Source organism: Brassica napus, chromosome C3, assembly GCF_020379485.1.
Source record: "Brassica napus cultivar Da-Ae chromosome C3, Da-Ae, whole genome shotgun sequence".
Lineage (NCBI taxonomy): Eukaryota > Viridiplantae > Streptophyta > Magnoliopsida > Brassicales > Brassicaceae > Brassica > Brassica napus.
The window spans coordinates 9,145,983-9,170,030 of NC_063446.1; the positions used below are offsets into that span (position 1 = coordinate 9,145,983).

Here is a 24,048-nt window from a genome sequence, read left to right on the forward strand (position 1 = left end):
ATTAAAATGCTACATTCAGATGGATCTTCCAGCTGATTTTTTAAAAAACTCATCTCAAATTCTCATCCAAATAAGGATGAGTCTTGATTGTGCATCTGGATGCATATATATCTAGTTTAGTCTAAAATGATAAATAACAAAAATATTTTTTTTAAACCAAAATATTTTTTTCAAACCAAAAATCTTAACTTTTTTGCAGATACATTTTTCCGTCAAAACAGAAAACGCACTTTCCTGGCAAAATTGCAAAACACATTTTCCACCAAAACCGTAAAAATGCACTTTTACGCAAAAAAACATAAAACACACATTTCAATAAAAGTGTACTCTTCGGCCAAACCCGTAAAACCGCACTTTTCGGCCAAAACCGTAAAAATGTACTTTCCCACCAAAATAGTAAAAACGCACTTTCCCGCCAAAGCCGAGAAAAGCACAAAAACCGAAAAATGAACTAATCCGCTAAAACCGCAAAACACATTTTTTCGCCAAAACCACAAAGAAAAAAACATTTTCCGCCCAAACCGCAAAAAAAACAAGTTCACCTGGATGAAGATCCAGATGCAAGTTAAAAAATAAAAAGCAAACGAACATAGTTGCATTGAGATGATTCATCAGGATACATAAACAAAAAACAGAAACGAACAATACCCAGATAGAGCATATGGATAAGACATCTAGATGGACCGCATCTTTCAAATGTACAAACGAACAGGGTTATAGTATATTTAAATTCATGAAGCATGGATCAATTACTCTTTAATTTCAATTGAAAATACATGATCTCTAATATCAGGGCCGGCTCAAAGTAACTGTGGGCCTTTGGGCAAAATAATTTTCAATTTTTTTATATATTATGGGTAATTTAAAAAAATTTAGACCCTTGTCCCTATTTTTGTTAAAGAAATATGTCATTTTCTAATACTCCTTCCGTTTCATAATAGATGATGTTTTGAAGAGTTGTTGATGTTTCAAAATATATGATGTTTGATATTTTTTAATTAGTTTAAAGTTCACTGAAAACTATGTGATCAATGATGTTTTATAGTATTTTTGATGATTGGTTGAATTATATTTATTTTATATTTTTAGTGTTACTTTTTAGGAAAATGTGTATGTATTAATTCTTGTGCATTCATCCAAAACATCAACTATTTTGGAATAGAGAGAGTAATATTTATGCCAAAAAAAAAGTTAGAGCCCTAGGTCAATGCCCCATTGCACAGTCTCCTAAACCGGCCCTGTCTAACATGACGTTGGATCAAAGGTGATATGATATACTCCCTCTGTTCCTAAAAGTATGATGTTTTACAGAATTTTGATGTTCCAATTTATAAGATGTTTTCATTTTTCTAGATAAATTTTACTTTATTAAAAACTGTGTACCCAATCATATTTTAATAGTTTATTTTGTAATTGGTTGAATACCATTAATTTATAGTTTTAATAATATTTTCTAAACAAAAATTAGTTTTTTATATGTGTGTTTCTACCTAAACATCTTATATTTAGGAACAGAGGGAGTATCTAGCAATGGATATAACCAACGTGTGTAATTTTGAATTATGAAGTGAAGAAATAAGTCTAAGAAATGGTTGATGGTGATAAATTGTGACCAAGTACAATGGTTTCAACACTCTTTTTTTTCTTTTTTAAATTTCACATCATCTTTTCTATCTTCCACCTAATTATTCAACACACACTTCATTTTTAACATATACAATAGTTTGTTTAGTAAAATTCAATGCTCTATTCCACCATTTTTAATTCATATTTTTATCTTTTACAATATAATAACCACATATTAATAATTTTTTTGATTGTAAAATTAATTTAAACTAAAATAATATAATTTTAGTAATTTTTTATTTATTTATACACTTCCTTAATTTTTTTAAAAATAATACTAGAATTAATATTATCAGAACAATTAAAATTGAGAACATCTTCATTTTTAAGTTAGTTATTTACCTAATTTTTTTTTTAAATACTAAAACTTAATATTGATTATAATGAAAATGACGTTTTTCTGTATCCAATTGAAATGAAATGAGTTTTAATTTATAGATCATAAAAATCATGAATTCAAAAAAAGTTTCATTATATAAAAATGAGTTCGTATTATTGAATGGAAATAAAAAAAATAAAAATTGTCCAACATTTTTCTCAATCAAATTGCGCCATGTGGCTAAGATTGGCCACACATTGTGTTTTTTCAACCGTTGAATCTTTTATAATAAGGTATAAGCCACATAGATATGTTCTAAATTGTCAACACCATCATTGTTAAACATTCAACAGTTGATATTTGGTTTCAACACCACTACTGTAGGTGGTATTAGATATACTAGTTTTTCATATTATTTTTGCATATAAATTCCGGTTACAAAAGAAATAAACTACTATTTAAAAAAAATATCTAAAGGTTTAATATAAATGGATTATACACATTTGATATTATTTAGTTTATAGTACGTATTTGAAACATTTCCCTTGTTAATTAGCGTAAAACTAAAGTTTGCTATAAAAAGTACGGTTTTTGAGTGTTGGTATGATTTTAAAATCTTTTCTTCTTTGCTAAAAATGATTTTAAAATCTTTACCACAACAGTTCTTATAAATAAAAAACAACCGCTTTGTTTTAAATTCATATTAATAATTTATATAAACGCAGAATTCTAAAGCGGATTGTCTATCACGCAATGTAAGGATGCAACCGTCTTTCGTCGTTCACGTGAATGTGGAACTCCCAATGTGGTTAACAGAGTCAACTCTGTTTAAATTGATGACAATTTTTTTTTTAATAATTTACATAATCTATATGGAGCATAATCAACTCCGGATTCCTTCGAATCAACTTATAAATAAAAAGCAACACCATATAACTGATTTTGATCGGGTGTTGAATTATAAGGGTTCTTAAATAAGTACATTTTCTCAGTTTTAGTTTACCAAGTATACATGTGAAAAAGCTGAAGCTGTCACACATATTAATAAAATATATTAATTTTTGATAATAATACTATATTTGTAACTAATTCTTTTCTACAACTTTTAACTTATATAATTAAGCACACACAATTAACTATTCAAATATTATCTAATAAAAATATATTGAATATGTAAAAAATACTTTTTGAAATAACATATTTATAAAATATGAATTTTGTTTTTGGAACAAAGGCAGCGTTAGTTAAGAACATATTCGGTCTATTTTCGAGAATTGGATTTTTTTATTTTTGTCCTTATTCCATAAAAATAGATTTTGTGTATTATCATTAATTTTTTTTCTTAAACATAAATCAACTATAACTTACTTAAATGCAAGTTTCGGGTAAAGATAATTTTAGTTCTTATGAATGGTTAAAAATGCGATGTCAATACTCATTAGTGGTTTAAATACAACAATTAAACAAAATCCAACAAATGACTACTCGGGCAAATTAGTATAAACATTTTTTTGAACTTTAGAGTAACCATTTAAACATAAAATGATTAGAAAAATGTATTTATCTACTTTGAAATATGCATCAAAATGCCAAAAATCAAAATTTTGGAAACGGAGAAAGTATATATGATTTGTCAATATAATTATGGTGAATTTAACCATGCCTCTGTGGTCGGGTGGTCAAGGCGTTCTGTGGATCCCCAAAGGATCCGAGTTCGAATCCGCACCACACCAGATTTTCACAGCGCGTGGCCACCGGAGCTTTCACATTCTTTCTCCGGAGAATGGTTTGCCTTTTTTTTTAATTATGGTGAATTTTACAAAAAAAAAATAAAATAAAATAAAATAAAATAAATCTATAGTGACCATAATATTGTGAAAACAAGTTGGCATGCGTGAGACGTGATATATATGGACCAGTAACTGTTGAAATCGATACGACAACTAAACTCTTCACCCGTCGCTGTTGTTCGAATCGGTGACCCATCTCATGCTTTTTCGTGTCTACTTTCTTTTGTTTTTAGCCCTATGCATATATGATATCCCATTCGAAGTGAGAATCCATATATACAGTACGTATGATGTATGCATGTATCATTTATGTATACTCAGTTCGTGTTGAAGTTATTAATGGAGTTATGATAACTCATATGTAATCATCTTATCTCTTGTAATTTAAATTCCAATATCGAAATAGGATTCAAGATGTGCATATATGTAAAACACTTAATGAAGACATATTGTTAATTAATTTTATATAAAACCCAATTTCCTACATTACATTGATTTCAAACCAAATTATTATTTTTGTAATAAGTATAAAAAATGGTAAAAAGTGTTTAGGAGTAAATATTTGATGTTCACAATCTCTTAAATCCAGATTTTGAAGGAAAAGAACCCGACGAAAGCTCAACAAAAGCTTAAAAAGCTCAACAAGACACTAAAAATGCAAGAAATGGTGTGTTTTATTAAGGTTTTCTGAAAAATGCAAAGTCAAATAACTATAAAAGATGGTAATAAGCAAATCAAGCAAATAATAAAAAATGGAGATTGTCAAATAAAAGAAATACGGATCATAGGCTAAGGTTATTGACAAGGTATGATTGATGATTAATCAATGATGCAAGCATATTCAATCAAGCACAATAATCGTTTTATGAGTATCTTCAGTTTGTAACAAAAGTTTAGTCTATTAGGTTGGTAGGTTTAATTTATAAATGATTTGAGCCACAAAATTATAGTTATACATTTGTGTTTTGAGTTTAAACACTTAATCGAATCAACTCTAAGTATCAAATTTGCATGTTGATGTTTCTCTGGAAACTTTCATGGCTTAACTTCCTTTTTTATTACTTAGAATCAGTTTATGTGCTTTTTATTAACTTTCATGTATCATCATTACTCACAATTTTTTTTTATCTAGCATAATGCAAATCTTGTAGATTCGAAGTGTCCATATTGCATACTTAATTGAATTTGACACCCGTCGACGAAATAGATTTGACAACCCAAATACTATATTTTTGCATTGTTTCCCGAGACTGATGTGTTACCTTCGAGCTTTTGATAAGAGCGAACTTTAGGTCAATTTTTTCAGTACTTTCTAATTGTATATTTCTGTTTTTTGTGTGTGTTTTAGGAACTTCGAAATGGATCAGTATTTCTTGAATGATGGCTACTATTAACTGTTGAAATTAAACTTCACAATATATCTTATTCATTTTATCTGTACTACATAATACATTGCCTTCTCTTTTATATACACAACAAGAGAGATAGTAGAGATTTGCACAAATCCACTAACGGCTATATTAGAACGTTTCTTTTCCTTATAACTATAACTTACCAAATAGTTAGAGATTACTAATGACATTAATCTTCAACATTTTCTCCCTTTTTTCTTTCTTATTCAAGAAGTCTAAAAAAGCACAGCCCCCAACTAAATTCACTACAAGTCTATTCAAGATCATATCTCAACAAAACTCTACTTTCCGAGACTTTGATCAAGATACCTTCTAGCATCACCAACAATAACCATTTAGCAACCACAACTACTACCATTAGCCACCAACACAAGGCCAAAATCCAACATATGATTAGATTTCCAGACTCCAATCACTATAAAAAAATAGAAATGAAGCTGTGATGCAAGAATATATAAGTCTCAAAGCAGATTATTCAAGACTCCAATGCAAAATTGGATTACATGAAGCTCGATTTGTTTAAAGTTTCGACAATCTCTCAGCCCAAGTTCAAATCATTAAAAAGGGATGAGAGAAATTTTGATAAAAGAAGCGGAGGTATGCTTAAATTATGGACAACAACTAACACCAACTAAAATTCCAATTGCACCACAAAGAAGATGAATGACTATCTTGACAAGAGAATCACGAGTTTGGAGGAGAGTTTCTATAACACTTGTGAACATCTTGGTACCATTTTTGTAAAGACGCACAATCCGAAGACGGAGATAAGAGAAATCAGTCTCCAAGCGAGACTTGAAAAATTATACAACCTTTCTGGCAATCTAGAAACTTATTCAACAATATAATACAACCTTGAATCTCTTTGTTTTTACTTCATATGGAATATTATACAACCTTTCTGGCAAGACTATGATTTAGGGAGACACGTTGATTGAGTTTCCTAAGCATCTCAAAACCCCTAATGATTGTTTGTTAATGATTTGAAAAATGTAACTTTGTTACGTTTATACATGTTTGTCAATTATTTGAAAATCAACAATAATTCTTATGATTATGATAAGTTAACAATCAAAGAAATTATGTCAATGAGATTTAATTAGACGTTTTTATCACAAAAGCATAAGATTAAGTTTTTAAAAATAATTTCTATTTCATAATGTTTATTTATTTCTAACTCAAAATTTTAATTAATTTGTTATCAGAAATCATCAAGAAAACAGTGAATTCAAGAAATTTGAAAAATAATAATTAACTTAATGAATAATCTTTACAATTATTTTTTGTTTAATTAGGGTTTTAGAAACATATGGCAATAAATTTTTTTAAGATAGTGACATGTGTTAAAAATATTTTTAATACATATATATATATAAATTTAATAGTGATTTTTTCTTCTTTTTTTTAAACGAAAAAGATTACATAAGAAAACTAATATAAAATCATGTGATGGTATTTTTCTTAAGGAAATATTAAATACATACATCTGTATATGAGATATCTATATGTGATAGTAGTTAATTTGGCTATCTAGAAATATATCATCAAGAAAAAATGAATTAAAAAAATTATTTAACATTAAATTATTTTAATTAAAACGTTATTATCATTACGAGAAAGTGAAAAGTAATAAAATTAAAATGTATAAGAATGACATTTCTCTTCTTGATTAAAGGTAAAATTTTAGGTTATTTTTATTTTAGAAAATAGTTAATATTTAATAATTAAAATTAATTAATTTGTTTCTATTACAACGGGTACTAATATGTATTTTAAAATTTCAGTTACAGTATTTTTTTAATTTATATATTTTTAATTTGTTAAATTTTAATAAACAGTTATGTTTTCTTATAAAAATTATTCACACAATCAATATCAAAAACATGGTCTTCACCAGATGCACATATACTTTTGTGGGTTACAAGAATCAAAACAATATCCAAATGCAAAAATATTGATAATTTTACTATCTCTAAATTGCACAATGAAAAAGTTGATCCGAAGTATTTTTATTGATTGGATAATTAAATATGTATATACCATGCAAATTAAAGTATATATATAATAATAAATGCACAAAAACACTTTTCAGGTATTTGTAAAGTCTTCTGAGACTATAGTCTTGTATGACTATATAAGCGTCACTAAATGACCATAGAAATATTACAATATATTTAAAAATATATATAGCAAGTTAATACAAACATTAAATGAGGAACATAAGAAAATGTATAATTTTGTTATTGATTTAGTTGATTCGATTCAATTTTCAAGTTTTTTGTATTTCATTTCAAATTTTTACTTTGTCTAAACCTAGGTACAAAGATTGTTATAATTCGTATAGTTACAATCATTATTAAAATATAAATACTAGTCAAAACTTATACACGAAAACGAACTCTTATTTGTGAATGGAAAAGTAACCAAATAAATTATTGAAATTATTAAAGGATTAGTGTGTTTTTTCTTTTGACAGAGATGAGCGGACTAGTTATTATTTAGAAAATTAGTCGTCTTGAGATATTAAATCTGAGTGGCTGTCGAGTGGGACGTTTGCTGCCGGAGAAATTTATCTGCCGACTAAAAAATGCCGGGGCCCAGCGGTGGGTTGGGTTGCGGACGGTGGAGCAAACCCATATGGCTCTGCTCGATGTTGCCCCCATTACATATCTCTTCATTTTGATTTCCTTGTCTTATTTGTAAAAAAAATTGTTTTATATACAAATATAATAATTTACTTCCTTTTATTATTGTTTTAATATATGTTTTCTTGTTTTCGTTAGGAGAAATTTTGGTGGCAGATGTCACAGTCAACTTTTAATTGATTTTGTAGTAGTTTGTTTATTTATATATCAATAACAACTTGTGGTTTTTAAGTGATTATCATTGCGAAATGTTTAGAACTTTATGTGTTCGCATAGAGAATCACAGTCAAAGTGATTAACAAGGTTTTCTTAGGCTCCGAATAAAGAAATAGGATCGAGCGTTGCGGATTTAACAGACTAAACGAATCGAACAGAATAAGAGTAGATCAAGCAGATCGAGTGAAACAAAATGGGATCAAGCACATTGAGTGGAACAAAAGTGGATCAAGCGTATCTACCGGTACAAAACATATGTTTAAACGGTAAAAATGGATTAAAAAAAGTCTAAAATACTGTGCAAATTTGAAATAATTTATATAATGTTTTATATAACTACTTACTTTCATAAACAAAATTAAATGATTTATAAATTCAATAAATATAAATTTTAATTTAAAATAAAAAAGAAATATACTTTGAAGTTTATATATATAATTATTTTAAGCTTTAAAATTGTAATATATACTTTTGATTATTTAGAAATAACTGTAGTTTTAATTAAAATAGTATAATGGATTCTTTTTTAAAGAATAATTTATTGTTAAGAAAATGAAAAATTCCATAAAAATACTCCAACTAAATTTTATTAAGCTTTATAATGTCTAAACTTTTATTCTACCCAATTTAATACCTCAACTAATTATTTTGTCTATTTTAATACAAAAAAGTTTAATACGATGCTCATTTTAATACCCAAATTATGTTTATTTTAATCAAAATATTAATAAGTTCCGAATAAAATTTTAAAAATCTCTAAAATTTAGAAAACAATCTTAAAAATTATAATTTTAGTATAAGTCTTAGTCTTATTAATAAAAGTAACTAAATTGTGGACAATCTTAAATTGTGTAATAAAAATTTTAAGTTATAAATATCAAATTTAGTTTTTTTTTGGAAATAGAAAAAAAATTTATTTTTTTGTTCAAAATTAAGTTTTTCTTAATTTAAAATTTTCTCCATAATTTAGTTACTTTCTTCCTATAACCTAAAATAAAAGTGGGAATTTTAAATATAATTTTAAAATTTTAGAGACTTTTTAAATTTCGTTTCAACTTATTATTATCTTTGATTAAAATAAATATGAAAAATTCTCCTAAATAGACCATTTTCAAGTTTTTATCACAAAAATAGATCTTAAAGAGGAAAATGACCAAAATGTTTTATTTAATAGGTAAAAAGACTTTAATACCTTAGATATATAAATACAAATAAATAAATAACTAAATAAAAAAATAAAAAAAATTAGTTTCAGATTATATGTTTTTAAATTCGAACTTTTTATAAAATTTTTATTTTTTATTATTATTTGTTTTTATAATTTTCTTTTTTTAATTCAAAATACTTTTTTAAACTGTTTTTCAAATTTTTATTTTCCAATTTTTAATATTTATTTTTTATTTTATAAAATTTTAAAACTTGATTTCAAAACTCCACTCCTTAACTCTAAACCGTAAGGTTTGGATTAGTTAATCCTAGGGTATAAGTGTATATTTACCTATTTAATGAAACATTTTGATCATTTTGATCTTTAGGGTCTATATTTGTGACAATTGTCTTTTTTTTAGTGCTATCATAGGGTATTCTCAATAAATAAAGTTTAGGTATTAAAATGGTCATAGTTTTATAAGTTTATGTATTTAAATGGGCAAAATAATTAGTTGGGTATTAAAGTGGGTACCGAAAAATATGGATATGAAAAAGCTTAACGAAATTTAGTTGGAGTATTTTTATAGAATTTTCTCTTAAGAAAATAAAGTGTTAAGTCAAATATTATATAACTATATATATATATATATATATATATATATATTATAGCCACTAGAATTAAAACTTGATTTTGAATAATTTATATATTATATAATTCTTATTTTGTTTAAGATTGAATTTTTGTAGATGTTTATATGACTAAAACCATTTAAATTTCAAATTAGCATGTATTAAATATTATTTTAACAAGTTGACCAAAAAAAAAAAATTTAACAAAAATAATTTATTTAAAAAGGGAAGAAGAAAAGAACCGCTAGAACCACTCACATCTAGCTGAGTAGCTATTGTAGTTAGTGTTTCATGAGTTTTGTTCACAAATTTAAACCACTAGGCAGTTCATTGTTTTAAAAGTAAATGGGAGATGAATAAAATTGTGGTTCATACACAATGAGTAGGCAGTCACCTTTGAATTTTAATATACATGTCAAAGGCTGATAATGGGAGGCGGATAATTGATGGAGGAACCGCATTGGTGTGTAGCATCCACTATACTCTTACCATTTAGCAAAAATGTGATCAATTTATGTGTAAAGTGTCTCGACCACTTCTTAAAAAAAAACGTTTTATTTTTTGTTCTTGTTTTAAGAACCACAAGTGGTTCATTTCATCAACACCCATTTAAGAGTAGTTCAAATTTATCTACCTATAAATAAATACAAAGTATTGTTTAGTAATTCATATATGCAACTTATTTTAACTATTAATTTCTAGACTTAGCTTTATTATATACATAGGATCATTATATTTCATTATATTATTTTTGCTATATATCTTATTATTTAAAATAATATCTTTGATAATGTAATATTTACTTTGAAAAAAAAATTAAAATATTTTTAAATTGATGAGTTGGTTAATATTGATTTACAGTATAGTACTTATTCATATCATATATAATTTATAGTTTATTAAACCGTACAGTATAAAATAAATAGCATGTACATATTTATTTTAAAATTAATTAATTTATAAAAAAATAATAATACAAAAATAAATATTAATTTAAATCTTATATAAATGATAATAAATTTCTACACTATTTTGAACAATTTTTTATACACTTTCATCATTCAACTTATGTTTTGAACTGCTAGATCTGCTTGATTCACTTTTGTTTCGTTCGATCCACTTGATCTACTCTTTTTCTGCTTGATCCGCTAGATCCACGATCTGCTTTCTCCATTCGGAGCCTAAGTTTCATTCAACACATGCATATGAGAAATCGTAGAAGAGAGTGAATCATACACAAGTGATCCAAATAAAGTGGAGCACCCACAAGGAAAAGTAAAAAAACGCTTTTTACTCGTACAATGAGATGTTCACACATGGATCTTTAAACTATTTTTAGAATTAATAATAATAATAGTTTTTTATGGAATAATAACATGAGTTAACTAATTAAACAAAAACAAGTAGGAATAAGTGTAATGTGCGGTGGATATTGTTTTTTCCTGATTTCTTAAAAAAAATATTATAGTATTTTAATTTACGTCTGTTTTACAAAATGGTTTACTAAAAAACCTTAAATTTTATTTAACGTATTCATAGATTTACTATACTTCATGATATTTTTTTGTAACATATTAAACTTAATATTATAGTTTCTTATCTTGTATTATATTTTGAAGTTTGATAATAGCTACAATGTACTATTATTTGACATCATATTTTCTTTATTAATAATGTGTTATTTTCTTTCAATTTTTTTTTGAATATTTTAATTGATGCATTACTTAATATTAAACTTTATACTATTTTACCAAAAAATATATTTTTAAATTATCAAAAATTATATATATATTATTTTAAAATTCTTTTAATTATGAAATATAATTAGTAATATAAATTTATTTAAATAATTTTAAATTTGTACAGTAACTTGAACCACTTTTTATCCACATTTTAATCATTCAAACATATGTTTTGAACCGCTAGATCTGCTTAATCAACATTTGTACCGCTAGATCCGCTTGATCTAGTCTTGTTCCGTTCTATCCGTTTGATCCGCTAGATCCGCAATGTTTGATCCACTTTCTCCATTCGAAGCCTGAATCAATCTACAATTAGTTCTAAAAAGTTGAATGGCGAACTTAGGGCAGTTCGCACGTCTAGGTGTCTCTCCAGTCTTTTTCCTGCCCTCTACACAGACTCTTAGTCTATAATTCCAAGTATCATATTGAAAAAGTGGTTTACGCTGGATTAAATAATTTATGTTCATACCCAAGATCAAGTGTTTGCCTAAAGCAAACAAGATTAAATAACTTGTTCTCTGCAAATAAAAAATCTGTGGAATAATGTTTTTGGTGCAAAATGAAGATATGAACCAGTGGAAGCCTGAGCAGAAGCAGTAGAAGCATGACCTTGATAATATTTAAATATTTTTGGCCATGATGGAGTCGAGTGTTGCAGAATTTGATGGAGTGACTTCTCTAGACAAAGTGATTGATTGCCTTTGGAGCGAGTTAACAGCTCCAAAGAACTCGCTCCAAAGGTCGAACTCAAATCCCTTTATATTGGGTTAGGATGTGTTTTTAAGACTCAATTCCAGTTACCGTGTGATTATTTACTCTGATCTGAACAGTGTAGAGATTGTTTTGTGTGAACTTATAAAGTATTTTAAAGCTCTAGATTAATTGCGAGACAATATCAATGAAATTTCTCCATCTTTGAATGCATGGTACACATTTAAAAGATGAATCAATGATTTCACTAGATCATCAGAAGATGTTATATTTGAACCTATTGTTAGGAAAGAAATAATGAAACTTGTTAGAAGCTTGTATAATTTATATGATATTCGATAGTATTTGTGTTAGTCATGTTCATGTTGTTCCTAAAAAAGTTTTATAATCGTGGATAAAAATAACAAAAATGAATTGCTTGCAACTAGCTGTTACATGCCATACGGTGTGCATAAATACTGGAAATTGAATGATGCAACTCGAAAGGACTATTTCCTTTGCCTTATTTTGATCAGATGAACTATTGTTTACGAGATGGTTATTCATGTTTCTTCTTGATTTCCATACATCCCGACGACCCGAAGAAGATGACATTCACTTTCTTATGACATTTTTTTCTTTTCACATAATGTTATTTGACTTGTGCAATGCCTCAACGACTTTCTAGTGCTGCTGCCCATTTTAATGACCTGATTTAAGACATAATGGAGGATTTCATAAACAATTTTCTGTAGTAAAAAACTTCTTTTTTTGTTTGTTTGTCAAACTTGTACATTGTCTTGCAGTGCGGTGAGGAGGAACATATTGTGTTAAACTGGGAAAGTGCCACTTTATGTAAGAGATGAGATTGTGTTAAGACATCGGATTTTGGGGCAAGTAATCCTCGTGGGACAAAGCAGAAATCAAGGTTATGATGAAACATACAATTGTCGATTTCAGTTAAAGGAATTCAAAAAATTTCTGGATCATGTTAGGTTTTACAGGAGGTTATCAAGGAATTTTCTAAAATAGTGCTAAAAAAAGTGAGGCCTCTTACTCAGCTGATGTTTTTTTTTCTCTCTATTTTACATGGCTTTGCCGTGGGTTACTGTTGTTTATACTATTTCTGCTTGAATAGGAAACCGAGGAAGAAAGGCTGAGGCAGGATTTTGAGATTGGGGGACAAATCTTGTTTGCTAAAGAGAAAACAGAAACCTCAGATTCAAATGTCATTACTCCTAGGACCCCGTTTATGGCTGTATAGCTCTTCAGTATTACGTACAATATATCTAGGTTAAATCATAACCCTGGTTGGGGATTTGTTAAGTAAGGTCTTATTGATTGCACTTCTTTTTCCTAGGAGTGGGCGTTCGAGTACCCGTTCGGGTTCGGTTCGAATCTATTCTGGTTTCGGATTTTCGAGATCAAATATTTCAGCCCCATTCGGATATTTCTAAATTTCGGTTTGGGTTTGGTTCGGATCTTGCGGGTTCGGTTCGGGTTTGGATAACCCATTTAAATTATTTTTAAAAAATTTAAATTCATTATATACTTTAAATTTCTCAAAATCTATAAACAAAATCATATATTACATATACATTTGAATAACATATGTCAAAATACTTAAACTTAATATATGAATTGGTTTGGTTTGAATTTTTGGATAGAGAATCAATAAATAATTTAAGTATATTTGGTGTTTTGACTATATTTTAGCTATTTTATACATTTACTTTTGACTATTTGTATATATTTTCAAGTATTTTTGGACAACTTAAAATTATCTTATATATTTTGGATGTTTTTTAATATACATCAAATCTAAAATATTAATATATTTAGGTAGATAAATCTATGTCGGATACATCCGGGTACCCGAAATACTTCGGTTTGGATCGGGTTCGGTTTTAGTTCTTTAGATACCAAAATCTTGAACCCATTCAGATATTTATTTAATTTCGGTTCAGATTCGGTACTACTTTTTCAGATCGGATTCGGTTCTTGGGATTCAGATTTTTTTGCCCAGCCCTACTTTTTCCAGTAGCATTGTCCCCTTTGCTTATGATTTTCAAGTTGATTTGTGTCCTATAAGTTTACATGGATTATTATTTGAAGGTAATTCTTTCTGATTATCAAATTTTCAGGGCGAAGGAGAACACAAGATAATGTCATACATTCTTCTCCAACGTAATATTCCTGGCTTTGATCCGAATAAACGGCTTTGTTGCGCTGTTGCTGTTGATAGTTTTTATATAATGGGGCTAGTCCAAATATCCAAATCCTTTTAATGGTAAAAGGTAGAAGTAGAACTCGCCTTTGGCGAGTTTTTGAGTGAAGAACCGTGCTCCTTATCAGGCATTAACTAGGTCCACTTATGATTAATGAATGCGTTTGTATCATTTCTTCTGTTATGTCCAAACTGCATATAAGTTATGGTTAATGGTGTGCTATTGTTGGTATCCTTGCTTATGAAAACTTGTTCAAAAATGATTCTTACAGATTTAGTAGTGTACTGAAATTCTTATTAGTTTTTTTTTTCTATCTGAAAAAGTTCTTGCTAAGTTAGAATGTTTAGGAATGACTTTTAGATTATATTATGATGGTTGACAAAAAAAAAGATTATATTATGATAAGACCCTGTAATAAAATACGTGAAAGGTGCAAGCAAATAATTTAAAAATCTGAGCCGAGTTTAGTCACTGGTCAACTCGCACCAGCCCCTTTGCTTCATTAGGACATTTTGCCTTTGTAACATTTATTACCACGTCTTTTTCACGCCATCGTCTTTTCTTTTGCTCAAGCCAAATTAGTAGTTTGGAGCAGGCTGAGACTTGAGAGTCTAAGAAAAAATATTTTAAGAAAAAATATTTTAAGAAAAAATATTTTAAGAAAAAATATTTTAAGAAAAAATATTTTAAGAAAAAAATATAAAAGTGAGGCAAAATTCTCAAATAAATAAACTTCGAAAATTATTTTTTAACTTCTAAAATCATTAGAACATAATACACTTTATCAATTTTATATACGTCTACTTCTTTTATAAACTAAATTTAATTATAAAGTTAGCTTCTAATAAATATCAATTTATTATTATAAACCTCATTCACTACTTGTAAACCTCCCAGTTAAGAAATATTATTCATTCTCAGACACTTGTATTTATGACATCCTTTATATATTGTGACAGCCTTTAAAAATCCTTTATACTGTAAATTATTCAAAGAAGGCAACAAAATATTTTTGATTTACCAAAAAAAAAAAGCTTTTGCCTGCCTATGTATAATTCTAAACCAATTTATAATGCATTTTCCTAAATAAAACCAATTTATTTTATTTTTATTTATTTTTAATGTATTATTCATTGAATAATAAAAAAAAATCTTGGAGAGGATGTCCAAACATTAACCCCCAAAAAGGTCCGAATAAAAAGCAGCAACTTTATAATAAAATAAAGACATCGATATTGTGTTTTTCCACGTAACATGCATGAGATTCTGATCATTGGGGTTGACGAATAAATAAAACTGTAAACAAATACTACTAGAAACTAAAGCGCGTGGAACACACTTTCCCCTCCCTGTATTTCGCTTTTTCCCGACTGGCGAAAGCCAAACAGCTTCACTTCCCATTAACTCTCTCTCTCTCTCCTCCCAAACCCTACCTCACTCCTCCGATGCCGTTAAACGACGGCGACCGGAGTTTACCGGAGCTCATCTCCTCTCTCATCGACCTCATCCCCAACCTTCTCAGCTTCAAGTCCAAATGGTCCTCGATCCGCGCCAAGCTCTCCGATCTCGACACTCACCTCGCCGACATCTCCGACTTCGCCGCCTCCTCCACCAACCAGCTATCTCTAGACCTCCTCGCCTCCGTCCGTGAGACGCTACTCGACGCCGTCTCCGTCGCCTCCAGGTGCGAGGGACGAGATTTATCACACGGAAAGCTCAAGACGCAGAGCGAGGTCGACTCCGTCGCGTCTCGCCTCGATCGCCACGCGAGAGACGCCGACGTTCTGATCAAGAGCGGTCTCCTCCTTCTCCAGGACGACGACGACTCCTCGAAGAAGCTTACCGTTTCGTCGAAGAAGGAAAGTGTGAGATCAGAGGCGAGGAGTCTCGTTATACGGTTGCAGATCGGTGCAACCGAGTCGAAGAACTCGGCGATGGACTCGCTGCTCGAGCTTTTCGTCCAGGGAGATGACAAGAGCGTGATGATCGCCGTGGCGCAAGGAGTCGTTCCCGTTTTGGTTCGGTTGCTGGACTCGAGTTTAAAGGAGAAGAGCGTGGCCGCGATCTCGAGAATCTCGACGGTTGAGAGCAGCAGACACGTGTTGACAGCTGAGGGGCTGTCTTTACTCAACCACCTCCTCCGCGTGCTCGAATCGGGAAGCGCGTTCGCTCGAGAGAAGGCTTGTGTTGCTTTGCAAGCTATGAGTTTCTCCAAGGAGAACGCTAGAGCGATTGGCTGCAGAGGAGGGATCTCGTCCCTCCTCGAAATCTGCGGAACCGGGACTCCCGGGTCGCAGGCCTTCGCGGCGGGCGTGCTGAGGAACTTGGCTTTGTTCGCGGAGAGTAGAGAGAATTTCGTGGAGGAGAATGCGGTTTTGAGTCTTGTCACTCTCGGTTGTTCCGGTACGCCTCTCGCTCGAGAGAATGCGATAGGGTGTTTGGGTAATTTAACGTCTGGCGGGGAGGATGAGGAGGAGATGGTGGTGCTTGTTGTTAGAGAAGGAGGGATTAAGATGTTAAAGAGCTTCTGGGATTCGGATTGTAATGCCAAGTCTCTTGAGGTGGGAGTTTTGCTTCTCAAGAATATGGCTTCGTGTCCTGTTGTGAGAGAAGTTGTTGTCTCGGAAGGGTTTATCTCTCGTTTGGTGCCAGTTTTGAGCTGTGGGGTTCTCGGTGTGAGAATCGCGGCCGCGGAAGCGGTTTCATCCTTAAGTTTCAGCTCGAAAAGCAGGAAAGAGATCGGCGAAAGCGGCGGGTGCATTAGTCAGTTGATTGATTTGTTAGATGGTAAGGCTGTTGAAGAGAAAGAAGCAGCTTCGAAAACTTTGTCGACGTTATTGGTGTGCGCAAGCAACAGGAAGATTTTCAAGAAGAGTGACAAAGGGATACTAAGTCTTGTTCAGCTTTTGGACCCGAAGGTTAAGAAGTTCGATAAGAGATATACATTATCTGCGTTGGAACTGCTTGTGACTTGTAAGAAGTGTAGGAAACGAGTGGTTGCTGCTGGGGCTTGCTTGCATTTGCAGAAGCTTGTGGAAATGGATGTTGAAGGAGCTAAGAAATTAGCAGAGAATCTCGCACGGAGTAAGATTTGGGGCGTCTTTGCAAGGCCGTAAGAGACTGCGGATTAACATTTGTATGTAAGAAAGAAACATGGGCGATTCTTGTCTTTTTTCGATTTTTTCTCTATATGTTTTGTTTGATGATTTTGGTTGTTCATAAGGTTTGGTTTGATTGGAGTAGGGAGAGTTTAATTGCTGATTAGCTCTGTTGACTAATAATAATAATATCTTTGTAGACTTTGATCCTTTCAACTTTCTTTCTTGTCCTCTAAAACTTCAAGAACCTTTATTTATCTAAATCTAGGAACTGTGTAATGACTCTTCAGTGTCTGACCTGAAACTCTGTGTGTTGCATATCTGAGTTGGATTCTGGTGGTATGTCCTGTCTGAACATCAATCAAACAATGTTGGTCGGAAAGCACATGGCATTTGTTTTGTTTATACCTTTTTGGCCAATTCTCAACTTGATTGTTTGTGGTCCCGTATGATTGTTACGGCCGTTAAGTTCTTTGGCACAATCCAATTATTCTAATCACCAATGATGTAAAAGACGTTGTCTTTCTTACATTTATGGTGTTACATTTCCCGTAAAAAAAGTGTTATTAGATCAAATCATAAAGAGATAGAGAAACCGTGGTTACTGTTACCATTATGCTAAATGAAAACTGGTGAACCAAAGTGATGTGCATCGAATTGTCAGGAGTGTAACCACAGTCTGTGAAACTTCCATTGCTCGAGGTTTCAGCTTGTGATTTGTCAGGAGTGTCTCTGAAAGTATTAGGCAAGTCTTGTTCAATCTCAAGACATTGAAGCTACATATCTCGTTGATCAACCATAATGATGATGATGAGTTTGCCATAGCAATTGCCGAAAGCATTCCCCAAGTTCGCCACTTCTAGCTTTTAAGTAACAGACTAGCCAACACGGGTTTAAAGGCCATTCTTGAAGCTGGTCCTCAGCTCGACTTACGCAAGTATTCTAACATTTACATTGTTGGGGATCTTGGGAACCGATGTGTATCAGAGTTTTGAGACTCTCCGATGATAAATTGATAAGTCAGTCCAGCTTAGTTTTGGTGAACATTGATATGAACTTAATTGTGACTTCTTCAGCAATGCGTGGACATGTTGTTTCTTTGGTCTGGACTCGGTATGTTTTGCCATTAAACCAAATGAAAAAGCTTTCGGTTAAGAGTTCCTTATTCTTTCGTGTAATTTAAGACTTGGATCTCCTTTAATAATAGTAAAGGCTGTTTATAAAATCCGAAGGTTAAAGGTTAGATCTTGATTAACATATTTAAACACAATTTTTATTAGAATCTTTTCAAACTCTTCCAAGTCAAATAAATTGTAAGAATCTATCAAATTTGAATAACACAAAAAAATTTAAATGTTATATTCAAATCTATTGCTACATATTTAAAATTTTAATTGAATAACAATAGATTTTTTTTTCTTTTGACAAACAGATTTTAAATTCTTTTACTGAAAGGATTGTCAATACAAAAACCAATAACATTATATATTTTAAAAAATTTAATAGAAATAATTTATTTACAATAATTAATAACAGTAAATATAAACAAAATAATTAAAATCAGCAATTGAATAACACTAAATTATATTCTCTCATACCTGAAAATAAGATTTTTAAAAGTTTTTTGGTTCTATATAAAGATAAATTTTATATATTTTTCAAAGTATTTATATATATTAAGAAACATTAATTAAAATTTCTTTAGTAAATTAAATATTATTGATTGATTTGTATTTAAAAGTATGGTAAAAAAAAAAATTATAAAAATATTCATTGTTTTTTTTTTGTTCAACTATTCATTGTACTTTTAATATGCCCGAAACTCTAAAAAAAATCAGGAATATGAAGAAGTAAAATAAAAAAAAAGTTAATATGCCCGAAAAAGTGTCTGTTCCTGCAAGAAAAGAAAAGAAGCTTCTTTTAACTCAACATCTTATCTCTTTTTCTTTCTCTCTCTTTTGGGGATTATTTTTTTCAATCGGATCGCGAAGATGATAGATATCAGTCGAGTCCAGAAAGAGCTCCAAGATTGCGAGAAAGACAGAGACTCCTCGGGCATCCGGGTCTGCCCGAAATCCGATAACCTTACCCGACTCACCGGAACCATCCCGGGTCCAATCGGAACTCCTTACGAAGGCGGAACCTTTCAGATCGATATCACCATTCCAGGTCTCTCTTTTCCTGCTTTTTTTTTTCGATTAGTGATGCTAAAGTTTGGGGCTTTACTTGGTTTGGTTTTGCTTCGAACTGAGTTAGGGTTTTGTTGAATTTTTTTCATATATGGAATGTGAAATTCTTCTCGATTGGCTACTTTACTATCTAGGGTTTATGGGTGCATGATTGGTATTGTGTTATTTCATGATTAAAAAGTTTATTGTTTTTTTGTTAAAATTGCAGAAGGGTATCCCTTTGAGCCTCCAAAGATGCAATTTTCAACCAAAGTTTGGTAAGCAGATTCACTCTCATTCATTCTTATGTCAATCACTTCAAAGTCTCTATCTTTAGTTTTCTGATTATGGAGATTGATATAACTCTTTAGTCTTGGTTTTGGGGTAAATGTTTTGGCTCTATCATTTACATTTTCCTTGGGGGTGTTGGTTTGATAATCTCTTATCTTTTGTCAGAAGCTTTCAATCTTTGGTAACGTTCTCTTTTGACCTTATATAATATCAACTCTCTGTTGAGTTGTAACAGTATCTGGGCAGTGCATTGTGTGCTAATTAATAATTTATTTTTGTTGATTTTATTATCTTAACCAAACCCAAAAAGGCACCCGAACATAAGTAGCCAAAGCGGGGCAATATGCTTGGATGTCTTGAAAGACCAGTGGAGTCCAGCTCTTACTTTGAAGACAGCTCTTGTTTCAGTCCAGGCATTACTCTCTGCACCAGAGCCTAAAGACCCTCAAGATGCTGTTGTTGCTGAACAGGTTTTTGCCTTAGTCATCATCATCGGCTATATGTTCGTTTTTTAATTAGTAAGCAGTTCTGTTTTTCTCTGTTGTTTTACAGTACATGAAGAACTATCAAGTGTTTGTATCAACAGCTCGTTACTGGACCCAAACATTCGCCAAGAACTCTTCTCTTGAGGATAAAGTGAGTTGTTGGATATGACTATTTAAAAGGTTTTGAGAGTTAAATGCAACGTCTGGTTTTTGTGCTAAAGAGACTTGTATTGTGGCAGGTGAAGAGACTCGTCGAGATGGGTTTTGGAGATGCTCAGGCTAGGAGTGCAATTGAATCAAGTGGTGGAGATGAGAATGTGGCGCTTGAAAAGCTCTGTTCTGGTTAGAATCCATCAAACCAGGCTTCATTTGGCGCTTGACATGATATTAATTTGGTTTATAACTTTATGTGTTGCGTTTCTGTTCTTGTCTGATGATTAAGAGTGAACTGCTTTTTAAAAAAAAATACTAAATGCAATGCTTACATCCATAAAAGGGATCTTATCTAGTAGATCATCGGGCATGAAGTGTGTCATTGTCAGGTTTTATTCATGATCATTGTCTTAATTCTTATGGTTGAGTGTTGATGGAGTTGGTTGGTTTAAGATCGGTTTTCGTGATAGAACCGGTTATTTCTTCAATCCCTATAAACCAAACCAAATAACAGAACTACATACCAAGATGATTATAATAGAGAAAAAAAATCTTGGCATATTCAATTATCCTAAATATTGAAAAGGTGGTTTAACTTCTTTTTCAATTATCCTGAATAGAGAAAAAATCTTAATATATTTGGTCAAAAATTAAAATATTGATATACAAGAACAGGTTTTTACTCTGTAAAGTGTGTCTATGATCCCATAATAAAGTAATAGAATGATTGAACAAAACCAAACTAAAACCCACCTGAAATTCAAATTGCAAGGGATTTTAGTGTTTTGTTTTAGGTAAAACTTAAACCTTGTGTGAGAATTTGTGAAAGAAAAAATAGTCTTTTTTAGTTTATCTTCACAAAAATAGCATTCAACGAAGAAAATAATTTAAATAAGTTTTATTAAACGTTAAAATTACATTTTTATTTTAGGTTAACTAATCTAGACTTATGGTTTAGATTTAGAGTTAAAAGGTTGAGTTTTAAAGATATAGTTTTAAATTTTAAAAATAAAAAATAAATGTTAAAAATTTTAAAATAAAAAAAGAGCTATTTTAGTCATTTTTTCTTCGAATACTATTTTTGCGACAAAATTTTTAAAATAGATATTCGAGAGAAATACCCTTTTGTAAAATGCATAAAGAGATAGAGGTCGAACCATTAAAGACATTGCATTTAGTGAACACGAAAGCTAGACGTTTCGTTTGGTTTGAAACTCAACTACCCGTCAAGTTTAATGTTGACCATTCATTCATTTATATCTTTCTACGATCATTGTTTTCGAAGAAGAACTCACGGGTCTTCTTGCATAAGTTTTTGTCGTGGTCTTTGGTTTGTTTACTTTGTTTGTTCCTTGTTTGGCTCTTTGATAACACTGAATTTGAATTAGTCTTGGTGGGAGACTTACAACTTCAACATGTTGTCCATCGTCAACAAAGTTATATGACTTTTTGCTTGTATAAATCAATTTGTTATAGGGGGAGCATTCTTTGTTATAAATGATTATGTGAACTGTGAAGTTGCTATTTGTCAATAAATTCTGGAATACTAATAAATTAAAAATTTGGTGGTAACTGAAGTGCAGTGAGGAAGGAATCTAGAGGAACTTGATCTATTTAGATCAGATTGTGGGTTGGTTTAGTCCACGTGTCAATCATACATACATACAAATGTCTTTGCTGGTGTATGTATGTATGTATAGACAAATGTCTTATACGGACAAATGTAGCCTATCAAATCTCAAGGACTAAATTGTCTGAGTGAACTTTCTCTCTCTACATCAATTTTCTCCATTTTCTCACTAGAAACCTCTTCAAACTATCTTCGGTTTCCGGTAGCCGGCGGCGATCTCCGTCGTCGGTCACCACCGATCTTTTGTTTTTTGTTTTTTGGTGTAATATAACTTCCGTATAGCGGATATCACTTCGGCTTGTCCGATCTTTTCTTTCGTCGCGGATATTAGGGTTGTAGTTTTGCTTTTCCTTTTTTTTTTGAACAAAGCTTTCATATTAAAATGCATGAGAAAGAAAAAATACAAGCATTAGCTAGTTATCAGAGCCCAGCCCAGTAGTGTTTAACCCAAATCAAAGATCCTAATTTCCTAAGCTAAAGACCCACGAGCCTTTAGAAAATAAAGTGAAAGTTTATGGCCCAATGGCCTAGTGGAATAATCAAAAGTCATGAGACGATACGGACGATGACCGATACTAACGATGAACGGAGAATAAGAATGATCAAGCAAGCCACAGCTACATCATCTTCGAAGAGAGAGAAGAGTTGGAGCTGCGAAAGCTTAGAATTTTGTCCTTAATCTGCCTGTCAATGAGTCTAATCAGGGCGTCTTGGGATCTGAAGTTTTGACGGTGAAGGCGTCCATTACGTTCTGCCCAAATCCAATATAAGCAGCTATGCCAACAGAGTAGAGTAAGCATTCCCAAGATTGATCGTCTCCTTAGTAGCTGTAACTGAGATATCGTTTGTGACCAAGAGCGTCTGGGTATGAAGCCAGTACGAGGAGCCAAAGATTCCCAGATTCCCCAAGCAAATCCACATTGAAAGAACATGTGATCTCTACTTTCCGGTGATGAATTGCAGAGAAGACATAAAGGGTCTGTCTGAAGGCCCCAGCGAAGCAATCTATCCCTTGTGGGACATCGATCAAGAACAAACAGCCAAGTCATGAAGCTCTGTTTAGGAATACCACCTCTATTCCAAACCGTCTCAAACCAAGGTACAACGCTCCCTTCTCCCCTAAGTTTATTGTACACTGCACCAGTAGAGTATCGGTTGCAAACCTTTCCATCAATCTCCCACTCATAGTAGTCTTCCTCCTGTGTTATGTTGATAGTTGTTAGGGCTGCAAGGAGATTGACTTGTTCTTCAGAACGCGCAGCAGGAAGCAGCCATTGGTTATTACAGTAGAGAGAAGCTAGAGTTGCATGATTAGAAATTCCCATAGTAGTGTTACCCAAGTAAGAGCGAATGCTACCTAAAGAACACCAATTATCCGTCCAAAATCTGCAGCTTGTACCATTGCCCACTCGGAGCTTGATCCAAGTAAATAGTTCACCACTCATCTTTAAAATTTTGTTTACCTGCCATGAGTGACGGGGGCTAGGTTTTGTGGTCCACAGGTTGCTAACACATTCATGGAGAATCTCTTCAATGAACCAAGCCACCCAAACCGAACCTGACTGAAAAAACAACAACCATACGAGCTTCAAGCAACATGCCATATTCCAAGTAGATAAGTCTTTTATCCCAAGTCCTCCTTCTCTCTTTAGCTTTGTAACCTCTGTCCAAGCTACTCTTGCTGAATGATGTTCCTCTATGTTGCCTTTCCAGAGAAAAATCCCACACAAGGAGTTGATTCGTTTCACAACAGATTTAGGCAAGATGAAGGTGGAG

At 31.4% G+C, this 24,048-nt stretch overlaps 2 protein-coding genes across 2 annotated transcripts; both read left to right on the forward strand.

Annotated features, from left to right (window-relative positions):
• The first annotated feature begins 15,541 nt into the window (after nt 1-15,541).
• On the forward strand, nt 15,542-17,746 carry LOC106387522. Its single transcript, XM_048752394.1, has one exon. The coding sequence runs from the start codon at nt 15,893-15,895 to the stop codon at nt 17,561-17,563; it is 1,671 nt and encodes a 556-aa protein (XP_048608351.1). The 5' UTR covers nt 15,542-15,892; the 3' UTR covers nt 17,564-17,746.
• Nucleotides 17,747-19,386: 1,640 nt separating this feature from the next.
• On the forward strand, nt 19,387-21,000 carry LOC106387523 (ubiquitin-conjugating enzyme E2 27). The gene is made up of 5 exons (XM_013827394.3): nt 19,387-19,714; nt 19,943-19,991; nt 20,315-20,474; nt 20,557-20,640; nt 20,729-21,000. The coding sequence occupies exons 1-5, from the start codon at nt 19,537-19,539 to the stop codon at nt 20,834-20,836; spliced, it is 579 nt and encodes a 192-aa protein (XP_013682848.1). The 5' UTR covers nt 19,387-19,536; the 3' UTR covers nt 20,837-21,000.
• Nucleotides 21,001-24,048: the final 3,048 nt, after the last annotated feature.

Excerpts from the sequence above, each read along its gene's own strand:
- LOC106387522 (XM_048752394.1), top strand. The coding sequence starts at position 15,893 with ATGCCGTTAAACGACGGCGACCGGAGTTTACCGGAGCTCATCTCCTCT.
- LOC106387523 (XM_013827394.3), top strand. The coding sequence starts at position 19,537 with ATGATAGATATCAGTCGAGTCCAGAAAGAGCTCCAAGATTGCGAGAAA. Across the intron at positions 19,992-20,314 it reads CAATTTTCAACCAAAGTTTG|GCACCCGAACATAAGTAGCC; the intron begins GTAAGCAGATTC and ends AAACCCAAAAAG. Across the intron at positions 20,475-20,556 it reads ATGCTGTTGTTGCTGAACAG|TACATGAAGAACTATCAAGT; the intron begins GTTTTTGCCTTA and ends GTTGTTTTACAG.